This window comes from Pteropus vampyrus, unplaced genomic scaffold (assembly GCF_000151845.1).
Source record: "Pteropus vampyrus isolate Shadow unplaced genomic scaffold, Pvam_2.0 Scaffold2, whole genome shotgun sequence".
NCBI classification, from domain to species: domain Eukaryota; kingdom Metazoa; phylum Chordata; class Mammalia; order Chiroptera; family Pteropodidae; genus Pteropus; species Pteropus vampyrus.
The window spans coordinates 3,477,589-3,498,318 of record NW_011888783.1 but is presented as its reverse complement, the minus strand read 5'-3'; the positions used below and the strand labels follow the sequence as shown (position 1 = coordinate 3,498,318).

Genomic DNA, 20,730 nt, shown 5'->3' with positions numbered 1-20,730 from the left:
AGGAACAGCATTATCTCCAAAGATATTATGGGTAGATCCTTTTGAATTAACATCAATTGAAATAACTGCTCCAACAGCAGCTTGCTTTGTGTGATTAGAATGACACATTAAGATGGTTCAATTGTGTGGCTTAAAGATTACCAATGATTTTGAGGCTTTCTTTAATAAAAAGAGGTTCTATCTATTATTTGGGAACAAAGATAGTTTTCATCTTTTCTCAGATCAAAACTACTTGGTAAAATTTTTGTGGTTTAAATTGTGAACTTCTTTACCCATAAGGTTATTGATGACTGTCTACTGGTTCCTGCTCTGGCTGTTTGCTGGTGGCTGATAATAATGAGTATATTTAAATGCTTTTGACTGTGCTGTTCACTGCTGCCATCAGTATACTCCAAAGATCTTTTTGTTTTGGCTTTAGGATCATATGTGCTTTTTTTCTGTATCATGAGAGCTCTATATGATCATGTTTATTTAAAGCTTTGTATACCTTGTTGTTTTTGCTGGTCTCAGTTCTAATGATCTCATCTTTGGGTGTGATGTGCTGTACCCCATGCTGCCCCCACTGCCCTTTAACTGCAGAGCTGGATTAGCTATTGACCATTTGATGCTCTTGTCTGTCTGGCAGAGACTGAATGACCAGATGTTGGATTTAGATTCTTTCTGGGGATTGTACAGCTATGAATGTAATGTATTTGCCGCCAGAACCTCCCAAAGTGAATCTAATCTTAAAATTATAAGTTGTAAGTATTCTGAAATTGGGAAATATTTATTTTAAATGAAATCAGGTAGTGTTGCTTTTTACAGCATAATAAATACATGTATCAAAAAAAAAAACTGAATTTTTTTTTTTTTTTAACAACTAAGATTTTCTCTTTTTCTCTTACATCACTGGATTAGGAACTCTACTGAACACAGGGACTGTGTCTAGTTGGTTCAAATCCATTTCTAATGCTTACTGTGAGCCAGGTACTATGCAAGGTGTCAGGTGGGGTTACCTGACACCTGGTTAGGATAGAATCCTGTATGGAGTTAATCCTTGAAGGTGAGAAGATGGGCAGGCACATGTCTAGTCCCCTAGAAGCTAACACTATCCTTTTACAGTTAGGAAGTGCTCAGTAAATATTTGTTGACTTGAATCATTAAACATGTCCTTTGCTGGGAGGGATTCTTAACCTCCTTTAAAGGGGACAGGGATCATTTTCACAAAGCCTTGACATCTCTTTGGGGAGCTAAGCCTACTGCTACTGCCACACCAGGGTCTAAGCAGATCCAGCTGAACTGGTAAACTGCAGCTCCAGACTGGGTATGTGGAATGGCATTCGCTTCCAATGCAGGAAACCCCTGATCCCCAGGTTTAGCGTTAGCGTATGGTTTCCCAACCATAAAGTACACAAACACCATGGCTGTCCAGTGTCAATGATCAAAGCTGTTTGTCACAAAGTAATTTGCTTTGTTATAGCAGTCAGTGTTAATCTGTCTGCATTATTAACATTTTGAAACTGGAAGAGACACCAGAAATTTCTAAGTGAATCCCACTCCTTTACAGATGAAGCTGAGACCAAAGAGTGGGCTGTAACACAGAACTTAGTCCCACGTTCTTTCCCTGCACCCTACCACACTGTAGAAGGAATATCTAGCTACTGGTGTTATTAGCTCAAATCTCGCCTCTGTGGAGTCTTGAGGAGAATCATAAACGCTACAAAGTTAAGTCTTACAGCACGTGGTGAACTTGAGCTATGCATATGCACATCCGCAGATAGGAGCATAACATCAATGCAGAGGAAAAACATGAATGAATAATCCCTAATATAGAAACATTAAGAAATACTTATTCTTGATATAACATGATTTTATTTTTGTGCCATTTGTTTTAGGGGCTGGGGTAATCTTCCTAATTTTACTTGCTAACCCTCATAGAAAACTGAGTAAATTTGTAAATCATAAACCAGATAGCACAGGGAAGTCGCCCAAGAATGTATCAGGTGGTATTTAAAAAAAAAGGCTTTTGGAGGAAGGGGTAATTTATAGTTATATATGGAAAGGATGTGATTTACTAGAAGACTAGGGAAGGTATGTGTTTTGGGATGGGAAGGATTAGAAAATTAAGTCAATTATTAAAAAGGGGCAAAGATTGGATGTTTCATTTCTGTTCCAGAGCCTGAACCTGACTCCAGGCCTCTGTGTGCCCCAGGCTTGCCCCTGCTCCCTCTCCAAATAGTCAATGAAGAGTACTAGGCAGTGAGTCCGCCAAGCAGTCATTATAGCCAAAGAATATCAAGACTGCTTCAGTCCTGTACAAGAAATGGAGAAAGGCTGCAAACAGACACCAACACTAGGGTGTTAAAGTGGTATGATAGCCTTAAGAAATATAGAATTTACATAGTTTGATAATAGGTGTTTGACAGCTTTCTGTCAAAGGTACCTTTTAGGAACCTTATATTCTTTGTATAACCAATATAAATTTAATAAGGAAGTTTAAAACTGCTTAAGTATGGTTCTTTTTTCCAATTGGTCAAACAAGATATTTAATTTGTCAGTATAGCAAACACATAACTTGGTTAGTTCACCAAAACTGAGAAGCTGAGTATTATTAAGTCAGTATTATTTAAGAACTATACAAACTCATCTCAGAAGGATCCAAAAACAATATTGATTATCTTATCTTTAGCCTTACTAAAACTGCTTAAAAACTGCCAGTTATTTGAAATTATTTATATTTTTATATAACATTTAAATTTGTATAGCTTTTGGCTATATTTGCTTCACAAAATCTTAAGTTTTAATAAGCTGATTGTACTAGAACATATGATCCAGTATCTCAGAACATATTAAGCCCCACAAAAGCAGGGATCTTTGTCCATTTTTGTTTACCAATGTTTCCCAAACAACTAGAATAGTGTCTGGCTCATGGCAGGTGCTCAATATAAATATATCTGATGAACTAATAAAGGGATAACCAAAAGAAGCCATTCAAGCAATGCTATTCCTTACTTTGGGAATAGCATCCCAGTTCAAAAAGTAGGTACCAGATTTTCAAAACAATTTCCAGTTTTTTTCTGTTTTCCCTTGGATAGTCAAATGTGAAAGGAGCACTATATTCCTTAAGACTTGATATTCCACTTTAGCTTATAGTAAATAAACAGATTTTACTCACTGAATGCCAGGTAAATAGTAAAATCTATTTCTTGCTATCTCAGAAAACTCCCTTTCCCCAGGTATTACATATAAGCTCTATGCTTATGAAACATCCTACAAACACCATATAAGAAATACTCTTAAAACAATAAATACTCCTAAAACAAAGAAACATCCCTAAGCCAGAATCTACTTAGTGACTTCTTATAATGATTAATTATGTAAGAATACAAATTTATACTGGCAAGCCAGAGCATTATCTACTTTACTCCTTGGAGAAATACAGCTCTCAATCATTATGAAGAAACTTTTACACTTCCTAGATGTAAATACTGCAGATATGGAGATGAGAATGATCATATTTATCAAGCTGTCTACCACTATTCTTCGATAACTCTTCAAACAATAGTTACGTCTAACTTGCCAGATTTATGTCTAACTTGGTGATTATGTCTCACACTATTTTTTTTCTAGCACACAGTGACTTTTGCTTTGAGAAGGTCACAGCTTTTTGGCTTATGACATTTTAGGAGAAAAAAATGGCACCTTTTGTGTGGTTGCAGTAACTTCTCAGTAATGACTCATCTAATCATGGAGGTATGGATTACAGATGGCTGCATATGTTAAATTTTAACATATACGTTAAAATTTAAAACTTACATTAGCAGTACTGAAATTCATTTTAAAATAGGTGCCAAATTATTTGTGTATTTGGAGGCTGCTGGAGTTACCAAGCAAGACCAAAGTACCTTTTTGTGTTTGTTTGCTTTTTATGGCACCCATTACAGCTTGCTCCAACAATGTTTCCTCTCTGATCTCTTCCACTGACCTATCTTAATCTGCCATAGCAATTCTGGTGACAAGCAGGATAGGAAAGGGCAACACTTAGGAATTTTGTTGTTTAGAATAAAGGCAGACATATTTTTATGTTTAATCGTAAGTAAAAAAAAAAAAAAAAAAAGAATGAGGAAAGCACCACACTTATACATACTGCCAGTAACCTTTAAAATCTTTACACCAAGTGCTATTAAGAAGAGACTAACACTAGCATTTTAATACTTCTGAAAAGTAAACAAAGTCTCTCGCTAGTGCAGTAAAATGAAACATGCCAAATCACTCTTAAGGGCAAAAATATACCAAATAAACACCAGCAATTAGAATAGTATTTTCTTAATGTTGTCTTCTTTGTTCTTTCATCATTTCAATTTAAAAAGTCAATGCAAAACCCGGTCAGGTTCATGACATCTTACGTAAAAACTGAGAGGAAGCCTTAATTTGTGTTCAGTACAAAGTACATGTGCATATATTTAATGCAATACATATACTTTAGCTTTAATTTTAAAATAGACTTCAAGAAAACTTTATCTCCACCAGAAAAATACAGCATTTACATAGTATTATCATTACGGTGGTGACAGTCAGAAAAGAAGATGCAGCTACAGAGACAGCAGTCTATGAAAGTTATTTGAAAAACACTGGCAAATCCATACCCCAAACCACTTTTTTTGCGTTAGTACCAAGTGAAGGAAGAAGGTAAGTAATGTCACACACTTTGCAAAACATCACCCACTCAAAAAGGGGTACAGAAAAAGCACAGGAGAGATAATGGAACCATTTGCAAATGTATTTGTCAGAGAAACACATTTATCAGTGAAAAATATGCAATTTTCAATGCAGTTACACAGGACGAGTTTTCAAATTATTTGAATTTCATTATCTCTGGTTAATGATTCGTCAGTTACTATTTTTTCTTCTCAGTTTGGAAATGTTCTGACTAATAGACTAAATTCCAGCTAATGACAATAAAAACGAATTAACCCATTTAGGAAACATGAATTAAATTTCCAAGTTTGTCTACATCTATGATTTCAACTTTTTGAAAAATAATAAGATTTACCTTGAGAGCGCTGTCGTTAATAGCCTGGCTCCCTTGATAAAACTGTGAAGACAATTCATTTACTAGTGACCATAATGAAGGCAGAATATATTTAGCTTTGGATATTCAAGTTTAAGCAGAAATTACTACTCCTAAATTTGGAAAATGTATTTCCTTCTATTGATATTAGCCAGTATCATAAAGCCATAACAAATAGAGGAGCTACTTCGCTCAAGAGAGAGAATTTATCTTTTGTTCTAGATAAGAAGGAAGATACAATAAAATACAGAACACAACCTTTATCCCCTGCCCAGTTATGGGATGGCTACCTTTGAAAAAGAGTTGATGTAATTCTAGATAAACTTAGCTTTGAACTATTTCATAGGTAAACCAATGGAAAACTTCCAGCCATATTCAAAACAGAACAAATAAAAATTCTCCAGAACAGAAATTTGCCAATCCTATACCCAAAAGTTCCCCCAAAGAACCATGTGATCTCTCCAATAACCTGTAACAGTTGGGCACTGACTTCATGCATAGTGTTTGCTAGATGCTGCTTAACTTCTCACCTTTCCCAAAGCACTTTCATTCTAGTAGTCCTGTTGCTTTGGGTGTATCTGGATGTTTTTCTTTTGTAAAATCCACTCTGTGGAGAAGGCCTTTCACTTTTACCTTTAATTAGATGCATGAAGCCCTGCAGAGTAACAGATGTTTCTGAATTAGGCAAAACTCCACTTGCTATCAACAGGCTGCAGCAAATTTGTTGGCCTTTCTTTCATTTCCCTAGAAACACAGGATGTGAAGAAACAGAATAGCAGGGGGAAATCACAGGTGGGAAGGAAAGATGTCGCCAGAGAAGATGAGAAAAATTCATGCTCTATACTGCGTTCATCTGTAAAAAGATAAAATGTGGTTAAGTTTATTACACTGATCTTATAAAATGCAGATTCATATATTTGTCATTGCTTGTCTGTTTGACAGTGGAGTGGAAGACAGTTTCAATAGCAAATAACCACCGTGTTATTAGAGGGCTTTCAGCATGGGCTGTCATTCTTCCTGGACTCATTGAGACCTTTTATATCCTCTAAGCTCACGGATTATTACTCTGCGGCCTGCTGGCTTAGTTCCGTCAACTCATCAGGCTACATAAAGCTTTTTGCTGTTATGCAAGTCTGGGGACAGGGCAATGTGGCAAATCTGCTCATGTAAAACAGGGGTGAGGCAATGCCCAGCTGTACGCCAGACATGCAGACGGGTATGGGGGAAATGACGAATTGTCCTTAAAGGCCACTCAGGAGGAGTAACAAATCATCTTTCAGGTACAGTCTGAGAAGCAAAATCATTAGGAACCCCTCCAGAGCCTCCCGCAGTGCCTCCTGCCCAGCTACCTTGAACCGGGCACCCTGTAGGCAAGAACACCCACCTGCACTGACTCCCCATCTCACTGCCATGCTGGGCACTCCCTTTAGACCAGGTGCTCTCAACCAGGGGTGACTCTGTCCCCCAGCAGTGTCTGAAGACATGTTTGATTGTCATGACTGAGTATGGGGATGTGGGAACCACTGGCATCTAGTGAGTAGAGGCCAGAGATGCTGGTAAACATTCTACAATGAACAGGACGGCTCCCCCACAACAGGGAATCAGTCAACCCAAAATACCAACAAAAACACAGCACTGGACTGTAGGCATCTTGAGAACCGAGTCAATTTTTTTTTTTTAATCCCAAGTGGCTGGTACACAGTGGGCTCTTAGGAAAATTATTTTGGATTAAAAGCATAATAAAGGTTTGCCGTCATGTTTCAGTGTGGCTGACACTGAAAATGTGTAGTGAAGACTTTGGAGAGAGAGAGGGAGAGAGAAGGCCTGGATTCAAATCCTGTCACTGTCCCTGACAGCTGTGTGATATGGTGTGTTAACCAATCTCTGTAAATCTCACAGTCCTCATGTATTTAAAGGAGGCAATAATACCTAGCAGATAGATCTGTTGAAAGGATTAAATTAGATAGCATATGTAGAGTGTCTAGCATGATAGGCGGAAAATAGTACATTAATAAATGTTCCTATTATTATTATCAGTTTTAACCACAGGCCTCTAGGAGAATAGACTGGTTTTCCTGTCGTCCCAGAGGAAAAAAGTTTATTGTCCAGGAAATCCAGACTAAACAAATACTCAAGTCTTGCTGCAGAAAACACTGGTGCTCTGTCTCTCTTGGACAATTTCCTCAGGAGCCTGTGATCCTCCCACTCCTGAGGGTGGCCCCAGGCGTCAACCCGTGGCCACCCTAGTCCAGAGCTGCAAGCTCCAGACGCGGCTGAAACCAGCCACCTCTACAAGAGGTTATTCTATTTCAGAGCATACGCCCTAATTACAAGGGTGGATGCTGAATGGAAATCATGACCAAGGTTGAGGACAGACTATTTGAGACAGACAAGGTAAAGTCCAGCCAGTTTGGACAATTCAACTTTTATTTTATCTAACCAGTGTTGTGCCCATATTTATAGCCTCTTTTAGCTCTTTAAATCATCTATGGCTTTAATCTGGAAAGGGGTGTGTGTGTGTAAAATAGGTTTATTTTACTCTACAAATGAAATAAATTAAATCATCTAGAATGGAATGGGATGGCTACAGGAGGCATCTAGAGACCAAAAACCACTTTTTGGCATTTATTAAGACTATTTAAATTGCTCTCAGAGTATCATTCTGAGAGCACAGAGAAAGCAAACACACTGCTTGCACAGATGGAGGGAATTAATCCATCTTATTTTCTCAAGGTCACAGGGAATAATGGTGATGACAGAGTTAGACTCTGATGTCCAAATCCCAAACACAGGCCTCTCACTCAAAGGCCACACTGCCTTTGTCATAATAAATCGGAATAAAACATAACTCAGTCCTGTGCAAACAGCTTATCTAGGGTTCATGTTCTGAATGAAGTAGCTTTTTGTAGGAGGTATTCCAGGATAGTGGACAAGACCAGGCACTCTAGAGACACACCAGGTGGATTCAAATATTCGTTCTGTTACTTACTGTTTGATCTTAGACAAGTTTTGAAATTGTGGGGGATGGAGGGTTCTTTCTCCACACTTGTAAAAATAAGAATAACAACAATACCTAACAGAAGGTTGTTGTGAAGACTGAACAAATTACTACCTGTGGAGTGCCTGGTACACCGTAAGTGCTTAATAAGTGTCACCAATTAATGGTGGTGATAATGTGATGAAAATTGCTCAGGAACAACAAAGGAGTTACAAAAGATCAGCCTGTATTTTTGGTTCTGTCAATCTATCTTACATATTCTCAGTAGGCTTTATATTTATGCCATTTTTGTGTCAGATTTATAAAGCATTCTGCAGCAGAGTTGAGATCTAAATTCTAACAGAGGATGCGACCTTACAGCTATAAGAGATCCGTTTTACGCTTGTCGATAGGAACAGGACTATTTCGCTAGGACACTATAAAAGTATTTTCTTAAGTGATTTCTTTCATCCTCAGCAATCAGGAAGGTGTAAGAAAGGACAATCTCTAAAGATTTTAGCCTGTGCTTCTTCAAGTGAGGAAAAAGGATGAAGAAAAAGTTACATACCAGAAACCTGACTATAAGCAGATATTGCTAATATCATGTAAACGCATTCTGTGAACATGGGTATGTGACCTGAAGGTTCCAAGAGCAGCGCCCCTCCCCCACTCTCCTTTCCCCTCCCTGCCTTCCTCTCTCATTATGAGCGCCTAGTCTGTGCCAGGCAACGGGTACAGAGAGATGAAGAAAGGCCAGTAATAACTCCGAAAGGATTTAAGTATGAAATTTTTAAAAATGAACTGGAATAGTTTCATGCAGAAAAGAGCTGAATATTAAATAGCATCAGCAAAAATTGAGCCAACCAAGAAAAAAATCTTTAACGATTTCAGGCTGACAGGTAAATAATACAATTTGATATACTGAAAAACATTCTCCCAAAGGAAGATTCGCTCTTCTGCGGACAACCCTGTTCCTATCCCTAGCATGAACTCGTTAACTGTTTCACTCCTGGAACCTTTTACCCCTGGCAAGTCTTTCGAGCACACATGCTATCAGCACAAATTAGTTCTCAAATATAAAGCAGGTGAAGCTATTTCACTGCTGCTAGCTGAGTCTCTATAATTATTGTCATTACCAAGCATTAGTCCCCTCCTTCCCTAAAAATAACACTACTTCATCCAGACACAGCACTGATATAACAGGCCAAAAGAAAACATTTCCTTATCAGAGAAATCTTAGTTCCTTAATTCTGTGACATCTCTACATGGACAACTTCAAAGTGCAGAGGGGGAACTTTTAAATGTTTGAAATGTCACTTATTTTTTGGAAGGTGCTGAATGCCAGGAATAAATATCCTGGTGATGATGTAGCTTGTCTGGGCATGAAAGCCACCAACTCGTCATGGCTAATCTAAAAACCCCCTTCTTGGCTCTGCCAGAGGCTTCTTCCATTATCTTGCAGACAGGCCCAGGGCCTGTTGGGGTGGCCTCCCTGCCGCAGAGAGCACAGAGCACAAGTCAAAGACATGCCTGTATGGTACTCACCATATTGTCGAATTCTACAGAGCCCACGATCCGAGACACCTCATCGAATTCCTCAGGAGACATGGGGAGAAGGTTGTCTGTGGTCTGAAGCAGAGAAGGGTGACTAAAATAGGGAGAAAGGAAAAGGAAACATCAACATCCAGGTTAGGAAAGCAGTAGCGTAAACTCAGATTTCATCTTTGGCCTGTGATTGAATTGTCACATTATATTTTTATTTCAAGTAAGTGGGTGCATTGTAAAATACATTTTAAAAAAGTACATAGATCACGGGAGGTTCCTGTCCCCAGCCCAGCCCCTTGGGAAATGCATCGGATTCTAGAGACGTGAGTGAGAAACAGTCAGACTGGAACCTGTGCCGCCTCTGCCTGGTTAACCCTGTGCGAGCATGTGCAATGTGTCACCCTGAGATGCCAATGCCTCGGGGCTCGCCCTGGCCCGATGAGCACCAGAGAAGTGTCTGGGGAGTCCCTCATCCCTACCTTGAGGTGTGTATGCAGATAAAGCTGCTCCAGAGTGTTTTTACATGAAGGCTACATCCATTCACCCCAAGACAGTGCTGCAGGCCAAATAACTGACAATGACTTTTCCAAAATTTTTTCTACCTTTTACAAAATGAAACAACAAAATAAAAGCAAGTGGAAAAAATGTAAATCATTACTTTGGCCTTTTCTAGATTGAAAAGAACTACTCTGATTGATTTTTGTTCATTTTATTCACACTTTTTCAAAGTATCAGTTTGGGGAGAACGTATATACCTTAAATACAACTTCGTGAGATTTTTTTTGTTGTTGTTGTTGTTATTTTTTTTTTTTTATAAAGGCAGTAAATCGCTGGTAGGTAGTGACACCAGGATCTCTAATTAGGATTTTTCCAAGTCCAACTGAGATGGCGGTGGCAGCAATTACAATGGAAAAGCAAAGTACAAGTATCTTCCACAGGCCCCAGCCCGGAGCAGGGCTGGCTTGAGGTTTTTAAACATGGCACTCTTCCGTGTTCACTTACACTTCAGACACAGAAATCAATTCAGTCTTGATGTATCCAGTTCCTTTAGGGCCATCGAGTTCCATCGGTTCTGGGGCTAGAAGCAAACACATCGTGTACACTTACCATTGGCAGAAGTTACACAAGAACAATCAACTTTCTCTTTGATCAAAATTTTACTCTTTTTCTTGATAGCCAGGGTAGAGCCCGTAACTTTATGGGGTTATCACCTCCCTCCCTGGGTCACCTGAAATTCTGGTGAGAACGCAGAAATAACTAGAAGAAACGGGGAGGAGAGTTGAGTATAGATGTCAAGCTGTGCGGTTTCTCGTTCCAAGGCTTAAAACCCTACAGAAGTTGGAGCCCGAAACACGTGAAGTTAAATCTGGCTTCGTGGTCCTAGTCCGGTTTGTGTAGTTACACAACAGCTGTCAGGGTAAGCTGGGGCATCTTCTCCCCAAAGTGACTGTGCTAATGTGGAGATTTCTGATTCTGAAAAATAGTTAGCTTTGTTGGCATGTTCCAAATCAGATTAGTCTAACTTACACTTTCTAAAAAGAAGTTCAATGAAGACTGAGAAGCAGAAGACCTGTGTTCTAAGCCTGGGTCTGCTCTTAATGATAATCACCAGTAATAACATAATCTAATAACTTAACTGGTTCACCCAGAATGAACCACTATGTTTCTCCTGGGCCTCAGTTTTCTCAGTTCTAATAGGAGCAGGCTGGCATAAATCAGCTGGCCATGGTGGTCCTACCTTTCCATGTGGAAAAAGTAATAATGTAACAAATACACAGACCAGAAATAAACTTTTCTAATACCCCTAAAATAAGAAATCATATACTCATTTCCTACAGGCCAAATAATGCATTATGTTTCAACTGCTCTGTGTTCATACCCTGTTTTCAAAGCGTGCTTTTACCAATTCAAAAAAAAGTGGTGGGCTGATGACACAGTTGGGTGGGGTTTGTGCTGGCACCTTGCACTGATAGGAAGGCAAGGGCAGTGTGTGTGATTACACCCTGTCTCTAGCAAACCTTTGGACAATGATAAGGTGAGGACACAAGCACCACTTACCTTCCTTTGGCCGGGAGTAATATTTTCCAAAGGCATGGTCTTTATCAATATTTGGATACAGATACTTCAGGGGGTTCTCTGGAATGTTTTCGGCGGCCATGACTTTGTAATTGCGAATAATATCAGGGAAAGTAACAGCAGAAAGCTCTTTCTTTGTGTAAGGTTCAACCGCATGGAAGTAAGGTTCTGAAAAAAAGAAAAGTGAAGTGAGTGCCATGGAATATCCCAAAACAATAGAGGAGAGAAACGAAACACTGCAGTTTATGGATCTGAGAGAAGCTCGTAAGAAACTAATCACAATCTAGGAGTTACAACACAGTATGGCTCTGTTCGTAAGTAAATTAAAATCTTTTCTTAAAAACAGGAAAAATTATAAAGGCAGACTCTACCATCAATAACATTGCATTGTCACTATTTGTCAGATATGTAAATCTAGCCAAAAAAGGTTTATTAAACACCTTTAAAAGCATGCATCTTCAGTGATATGCCACCCACAAGATCAACAACGACTTGCTAATTGGATCATCTTGGTCCAAGCCATAGATTGTTACTAAAAGATAAGTTTATTTTCTGTTTGTTTTTCTTTTCATATTGAAAAGTAAGTATAATTCTTTTATTAAAACAAACAATGACCATACATAGAAAACAACTTTTAAATAAACAAAAAGATCCTATTTGCTAGCTATTTCTCTAATCCTTACATTAAGAAACCACAGTTTAAGTCACTCCTGGTCCTACTCCCGGACTTAATTAGAATTGTGCTTTTCCTAAATGATCCAGGATCTCACTTTCAGGTGCACACTTCCCAGAGGCTACTATCCAGGTGCCCTGGTGACTGTGACCTAGACATCTTAAGGTTCTGTAGCTGGCAATGCCCTGCTTAATCTTTCTGGTTGCTGACGGTTTTACAAAAGGACAGTCTCTAGCTTCTATTGTCTACGCTGGGCTCTAATCCCAGCTGTTTTTTTTTAACCAGAAGAAAAAAATGAAAAGAATAAGAGAAGTATCCCATCTTTTTGCATCTTCCTACTGAACGCATAAATGTCACTGGAACATATCAGTTTTTCTTCTAGTCCTTCACACAGAGTAACACCGAAAAGTAACCAGTGTTTGTCTTTTTCATTCTCATCTCCGCTGTTCAACCTCATCTCCAGAAAACTGTGTCATAATGCTAAGGGTTTCAGAATTTTTTAGCCGTGGGTTCATTCAGTTAGATAGAAACCCAAGATATAACAAAAGATAAACTTGCAACTGCTCTGGACCCCTCTCACAAAACCTGCCACATCTGTGCCCTCCCATGTGGGATTTCCCCAGTAACACTGGAATCTTATGCCTGTGGAAAAGGGCCTTCCTCTCAAGGACTGGTCGTCAGTCACATTGACTCACATCTTTCCTCTACAGATAACAAACTAGAAAAAGGAAAGAATTTGGCCTTGTCATTTAAAAACCACCATTTGTACCATATATTCCAGGCAATGAATCACAAATATTCATGTTGATATAGTAAATCCTATTGGAGAGGCCCAGATGGGAGTAAATATAGTGCCTGTGATCTTAGGTCAAAAGCTCGTTTATTTGCACGAGTTGGTTCGTAGTGATGAAGAAGGATTTCACACACATGTATGAATTGGTATGTGGGCAGGAGCCTTCGCTTACCGCCGCCATTCTGGGATCGCTCCACCCACGTGAACGTGATGGCCCCTTCCCGGCAGCTCTCACTGAACCGCAGCAGGAATGTCCCAGGCTGCTGGTCCTTCAACAGAGCACGTTCTCGCTCCTTGCTGATGAAGCCCACGATACAGCTGGATGTATAAAGGGACAGATGGAGGTATTCTGAGGTTCAGTCATAATTTTAATTTTCACGTTAACGTACAAATCAAGATGACAAGAACTTGACAGAAGAAGGGATAAAAATCGATAGACTATTTTAGATGCTTTAAAATCTATTCAACTGACACTTCGGGAAGCATTTCACTTACCTATATATATACATACACACACACACACACACACACAAACATTGGCATATATATACACACACACACACACGCACACACACATATATATTTCCACTATCATGTATATGTATGCTGAAGTCCAAAAAAAAAATCATTAACATGGTACCAGTAGGATGCTACAGATGATCAATGAATATTTGCTGGATTAATGAGCCTTTTATTTCATTTGATGATTTTGAAGTCCAGGAAAATGTCTGAATTTATGCATCTTTTACACCGGAGAGGAAGGCTCAGACAACACATTTTCACATTCTAACACTTCTGGTCAAGTTAAAGCCTTTGTTGAAATATCAACTAACCCAGGGAATAGAGTAGATAGAAACGGTTTACTGAGTTAAAAAAGTTTTTTCTTCCTTCCTTGGAGCAAAAGATAGGTGCTCAAGAAATTTTTGTGGACTGTATGAATGGCACTCAGAGTTTTTCAAATTTAACTCTGAAAACACACATACATACACCACAAAAGAGTAAGTTTAATCTGATGAGGTTCCACTATCATGAAGCTTGGAAGGGACAACCTATAAGCCTCCATTTCTACGAGATGCACATGAGTCTTAGCAAATAATGAAGTCTGTCTGGGTCAGGCCTGTCTCAGCCATGCAATAAGAGAGTGTGTACTAAAAGTATGTTTCAAAATTTTATCTATCAATGGCCCTTACCCATCATTCCAGAGGGAGAGCAGGTGTTTTTTAATGAGTTCAAGGATGCTTTCAATCCAAAGCCAGAAAGGAAAATTTTTATCATTTATATTTTCCTGCAAGTAAACAAGCGCACACATAAAGAACAAGAAAATCCAAAATACTAGTGACTTACCATGCCTCCTCCCACCATCAGATTTTAATTTGCAAAGACTGCCCAGCTGCCAGAGCTAGAGCTATCCTGTACAGAGCAGTCCCCTCCGCCTTCTTGGCATCCAGACATCAAGCTCTGTTTCCTCTGCCGCCTCTGCTTCCCTCTCCAAACAGTAGCGAGGCAGCCAGGGAATGACCTCCAGGGTGAGTCACAGAACAAAGCTGCCCTCGCAGTAGTAAATTCCAGTAGCCTGTAGCTCATCGGCACTGTCTGGTGCCCCTGGCGGGGTCTCATTTTTCCTTCTAACTGGTCAGCTTGAGCTGGCTGGGGGAGCTCTCATCTGGCGGCCAGGCCATCCACGCCGGCACAGAGCACACGTTTCTCATGGACAGGGCTAAAATGCTGCCAAAAGGGGCTGGTGTGAGTGAACAGAAGACTCATTTCGGATATGAAAGAATGTTATCACCCAGGCAGGCACTTCCTGTCAGACTCACACTTGGAGACCAACCTTCTGTGCTGAAGGAAAGTAAACAACTTGCCCTAGGGGTCCTTCGGAGGCGAGCATGCCAAAATAAGCACAGTTGAGAAATGGGGAACTACCACAGTGAAAAATACGAGAACCTCAACAGAGAGCAAAAAGGACTTAAAGAGTATAAAAAACAGATAATGCCTACCTTACAGAACCTTGTCCATGGAATAAGACCATCGGGGCCAGCATTAGGACCTAAACAAATAAAAATAAGCTTTTCAGGAAACGGAAATCATTTCTGAAGATTTGGCTGGACTGATGGCTCCTGTATTTGAGTCAACACCCATCAAAGGAAGGTTGTATGTACATGGCTTATATTCTCAGATATACTAATACTAATTAATTGCATTTTCTAGAGAAGTCTTTTATTTGGTCCCTCCCTGTGCAACATCCTTTCCCACCACCTTCCTCTCCTTCCTCAGCAGTCTTCTCCGCCAGTGATCTTAGAGTTGTTTTTTTTTTTTTTAATTCAAACTAAGACCAAGATCACTCTCAGATGATCTATTTAATTGACATGACTTTATAAACTTATTTTAGATATTAATTAGGCATTTCCCTCAGCCCTCCTCCAAACAGGACATGGACTCAGGAAGGTCAAGAGAAATGAGAGAGGGGAAAGAAGGCTAGGGATTATTAGCTACACAATTAAAGCAACCCGGGCCATAAGAAGTGGTGAGCCCATCATCTCTCCTCAGAACCACAAATAAGCCATTAAAGGTAGAAAATATATCTTTTTCAATTCTTACCAAATAAAGAGATGAAATATGATGATTTTTTTACTTTTTATTACATATCATAAGACCTCCATGGTGACAGAGAAGGCACTGCAGTGAGCCATTTGGTTAGGGAGAGTCCACTAGTGTCTGCAATCAATGCATGCGTTTCGATTGCACAAAAAGCAAATTTGAAGAAAAGTCACCCATGGATTTTCATAGGAATAGTGCAGATACTCCTACTCATTGGAGATCTGACCTTGACACCAGTAGCCTTTAACTGCTGAGGTAGAAGACTGATAAATCTACAGCATTAGCTACTAAAAGGGAATTATCTTCCATGGCCAGGACTCTGCCCAATTAGGCAAGACTGCTAGTTGAGAGGTGTCCTGAAGTGGACAGTGTCTCCTTCTACCTGGCCACCTGAGGCAAGAGCTCAGGTGTGTGCTGTGCAGTGGGTAGCCGCAGGACCTTATTCTTACCATCCTGGGGACTTACTTTTTTCTCCTCAAGGTTAAAAAGACTTTATCTTTCTCATCAAGGGATTTATTTTAGTCACAAGTAATATATTTTACCTAATTCAAATGCCTTTCTCTTAGGAACTCTGCTCAAAATACTGATATGAGATAATGGGGAAATGTTTCATTTAAGTCTTTTATCAGGTCTCTATCTCTTTCCAAGGTGAGGTATAATGCCACTTAAGTATAATAAGATGCAGCTGGAAAAGCCAACAGAGTTGAGCATTCTTCGTCCGTGAACAAATAGAGAGCAAAGAGGGGAAAAGAGCAAGTAGAGATATTTTTATGAATTTCCATTTTCATATACATAAAAAGTGAATATGCTCGTACCAAGAAGTTTCTCTCCCAGCATGCTCAGCTGGTCCACATTGAGACCTCTCTTGGTGACAGAAGAAAACTGCCAACTCAGCACTTCTGAAAGCTGAGCCCATCGTGCACAAGGGGGGTTCAAGAAGAAGGACAGATTCTAGAGAGAAAACACCCAAAAAGGTTAAGGCTACTGAAAAACCATCAGTCACAAGCTAGGCACTAAAACATGGGCCTGTCCCAAAGTTCAGTTCCAGTTTCTGTGACAAACACAAGTTTTCTCGGTAGAAGAGAAACACAGTCGATTCTCATTAGCTGCAGGTTCACATTCGTCTACTCACTAAAATTTTCTTGTAACTCCAAAATACATACTCTGGGCACTTTTACACTCATTTGCCGTTGTGCCAAGGCACAAAGCAGTGAAAAATCTGAGCTGCCCAACATATATATTTTTAGTTGAGGTTAAATCAAGTGGTGTTCTGCCTCCTTGTTTCACCTTTCACACAATAAACAAATGTCTTTTTTGAGATCTACTTAAATAGTATTGTTTTTCTGCATTTTTGTGTTGTTTCGTTGATGATTTCATTGTTTAAAATGGTCCCTAAGTGCGGCGTTGAAGGGCTGTCTAAAGCAGGCCATGATGTGCCTTAGGAAGAAAATGCCTGTGTTAGATAAGCTTTTTTCAGGCATGAGCTACAGTGATGATGGTCATGAGTTCAATGTTAATGGATCAACAAATGTATTAGATCAGTTATCTTTAAACAAGCACTCACATAAACAAGGTTATGTATTGACTGGTTGAGGAAAGGTTGTGACCTGAGGCTTGCAGGAACCTAATCCCATATTTGGGGTTCAGTATTTGCTAAATCAGTGTTCATTATGACTAATGGACTTAAGTACAGTGAATAATGAGAATCGACTGTAATTAATCAATAGCTTGTATCCACACTCTAAAAATGAAGCATGCTTATTTAGCCGATGTATTACATTTTAAAAAAAATAACAATAAAGGACCTTGTCCACAATAAAAGTTATATTAAATCATCTAATTCTTGAGCTTATTCAGATAGAAGGAACATCATAATTCTCACATCTAACACATATACATGCTTCACTCTTCCAGAATCATACAAGATCCTTGGCAATGCCACTTGAGTTATGTCACTTGTCCTTCAATATCTGGCCTTCAGGGGCTCTTTCAGATATGCAGTGTTCCAGTGTGATTATCTACCAGAAGGGCTGATTTGCATAACACTAGCAGGTCTTTGGCTACCCCTTAGTATGAAACAGATATGTTTTCCATACCCTGGGTTCTGTCACCAGCATGTTGTACCACAGGATGGAGGCCCAACCACTTGGGAGCTGGCTGACGTTGGAGATCACCACAACAGGCAGAGAGGTAGTCTGAAAGATGACAAAGACCTTGAAAGCATCTGAATCACAGAAACATCACCTTCAGACCACTGCGCAGCCTCAAAAACAAGCAAGGGATTACTTGTAAATTTGCATATATTTTATACTTGCAAATCTTAAAGTTATGTTCTTTTGTTCAAAGTTTGTTTTTGATATATCTTTCAGTTAAGAAATAAGTCTCAATGCTTCATATAAAAACCAATAGGATATCTCAACTGAAATAAATGCTCAGCTTATAGAATTTGAAAGTTAATTATCTACCTTTGTGAATTGCTAAATTAAGATAGTATTAGCTGGAAAATTTCATCTTTTTTAGAAATTAGGTAAAAATCTCTAAAACAAAAATTGAGAAATAAAAAAATAAATGTAACAGTCAAAATAAATAAAGTTTTCCATATCTAAATCATGAAAGTCTTACCTCAAGGTCAATGACCAAACCAGGCTGGCACAACTGGGTTTCAAAACTAAGGGAGTGAAGCTCTTCAGTAACGATGAGAGGGCCCTTAAAAAAGAAAAAGGGGGGAAAAGATTATAGGGATTCACTCACAGATTGTTCAAGAACCTGATATGTGCTACACACGCTGTAGAAAGCCTGAGCCCAACCATCTGCAATTGAGAAGATTCTAATTTTTAATAATCTATCCCAGATTTATTTACTATAAGTATCTCAGTATTATCTCAACGACAAGATTTCTGAAATTGTGGCAAGGGTTATGGATTAAGGGAAAGAAATGCTGATAGGGAAACAGCGACCTCTAATGGGTTTACTCGTAAGACCTTCTGGCCCTCAGCCCCACTCTGCCTGGTATGGGCTGCACACTTCTGGCCCACAGGTAGGTGAGAAGTGCACACGTGGTCCAGTGTTATTATCTACCAGAAGGGCTGATTTGCATAACCCTGGCAGATCATAAAGTGCTTTGGTTTGGATAGAAATGTTATAGTTTTCAAAGTGCCTCCTACATATTGTCTCATCACACAACTTAGAACCAGAGAGGTGCAGCCACTATCCCTGCTGACAGGAGAGGAAACTAAATGAGGTCACAATGATCGTAAGGGTCAAAGCTGAACCAGGCAGCAGGGAGTCTTTACACTGCCCAGAACAGGGCTGTCCCGCGATTCGAAACGACCTCTACCGGCTGTGGTGTGGAAGGACTGCACGCGATGCCAGCAGAAGGGACGAAACGTCCCAGACCAAAACAACTGCGGATATTTTGTCCTCTGTCCCTAGCTTGTTTTGGAATGCATCGTAGACATAAATCCTCAAGGATCTGGTTCTAAAAAGGAAACTGATGGAAAGATGATGCCAGAGTGGGGAATGCAAGGGCGGGAAAACCTACTCGGCACACTTGGTTTTTGGCATGGCAGTCACAAAACTGGCCTCTAGTTCTAGCTCTGACAGAGATTCCCTGTTCACCCTTAGCTAAATCCTGCAAACTTTCTGTGATTCAATTTCTTCACGTGTGAAATATGAATAACACAGAACCCCATCATACCATACCCACTCCACTGGGTGGTCTGTGAGAGTCCAGTAAATTCGTGTGCAAAAACATTTGTAAACCATTAAGCATGAATGCAGAGTATTTTTACTGTTATCACAGATACACCAAGTCCCCAAGCTCATTCACTGCTCTTCCCTGCTGAGTCTGAACGCCTCTACAAGGTGTCCCCAGGGCACAGAGCCAACCTCACTGGACAGACCTAATTAGAGACCATTCACAACAGAGACAGACTCTTACCTCGTTAGTTCTGTTGCCGGCATTTTTCTGTTCCTTTAGTTGCTATAAAACAAGAAATCACCTTAGTAAATCACACAATAATGGTCAAAGTTGCTATCTGCATTTACAACTCAAACCAAAGTCAGGACTTAGAAAGAATGAGGATGTGAAGTTATTTTCAGAATGCAGAACTAAGTGATGAAACCACCCGTGAGTGTGGGTTCACGAGCAGGAGTGCCTTTCCCCAGCAGCCTGACAACATGAGCAGCACGGAGTTTGAAAGATCCCAGGGCGCTGAACCCTGCTCTCTTCCCCGTGCAACCTTTCCCTGAATGATCCCCCATCTCTTCCATTAGCTGTTCCATGTTCCCCAGGATCACGGCACAGCTTCTCTCACCCTCCACAACCCAACAGAGTCTCTCACGCTGGGCCCAGCAACTCCAGGCCCAACTGGTTTCCCTCAAACACTTCAATCCTTGAAGGTTCGAAGGAGCAACTGAGGGTTTGAGAGCAGCTATGGACACCCTCAGAATCCTGGGTTTGGACCAAGGCTCTTACAGAAGGTCTAGCTTCCTGGCTTCGAGCTGGCTGGTTTGAAAGATGGTCGTCAGTGAAAAGGGAGCCTTGAACCTCCCTGCAGGCTCCGAGCCAGAGTGTGCAGAGCTCAGCACCAACACATCCTCAGAACAACTCGCATCCAGGATTTTCCAGAGGTAGGCAAGAAGGCACTGCCCACCTCAACGCCTCCTGCTGGATGTCTACTGACTGGTGGAACAGGCCCTAGTCCCCTGGAGATTAAGTGGTAGAGGCAGTAGTTGTGTAAGACCACCAGGAAGGAGAATGTGAAGAGGCTGAGGAAAGACTCCTGGGGTTTGCCACACTCAGAGGGGGGAGAAGAAACAGCCAGGATGTGGGAGCAATAATAACCTTTGAGAAAATTGCAAGTCTAGAGTGAGTGATCACTGAGGTTGTGGAGGCACCAAGTACAGATGATTTATGTGTGCACTGGTTTATAGAATGTTTTACTGAGACTGCTGCAGCCCAGAAGAGGTATCTCTAGGAGAGAGACTGCAGGAAACAGAGTGAACAGTCCTGGGAT

General features: G+C 40.1%; 1 protein-coding gene across 2 annotated transcripts in view; it reads right to left on the bottom strand.

The window, feature by feature from the left end:
• Positions 1-4,446: 4,446 nt before the first annotated feature.
• Positions 4,447-20,730, bottom strand: part of STAT1 (signal transducer and activator of transcription 1) — a 36,856-nt gene continuing 20,572 nt past the window's right edge. For both annotated transcript variants that reach the window (XM_011355936.2, XM_023528764.1), the window contains exons 14-24: positions 19,653-19,694; positions 18,335-18,418; positions 17,809-17,907; positions 16,528-16,663; positions 15,112-15,161; positions 14,305-14,399; positions 13,287-13,432; positions 11,631-11,816; positions 10,575-10,650; positions 9,573-9,675; positions 4,447-5,903 (exon numbers count right to left, since the gene is read on the bottom strand). In XM_011355936.2, coding sequence (XP_011354238.1) covers positions 5,889-5,903; positions 9,573-9,675; positions 10,575-10,650; positions 11,631-11,816; positions 13,287-13,432; positions 14,305-14,399; positions 15,112-15,161; positions 16,528-16,663; positions 17,809-17,907; positions 18,335-18,418; positions 19,653-19,694 — 1,032 coding nt within the window. In that variant the 3' untranslated portion in view covers positions 4,447-5,888. The remainder of the gene's footprint in view (positions 5,904-9,572; positions 9,676-10,574; positions 10,651-11,630; positions 11,817-13,286; positions 13,433-14,304; positions 14,400-15,111; positions 15,162-16,527; positions 16,664-17,808; positions 17,908-18,334; positions 18,419-19,652; positions 19,695-20,730) is intronic.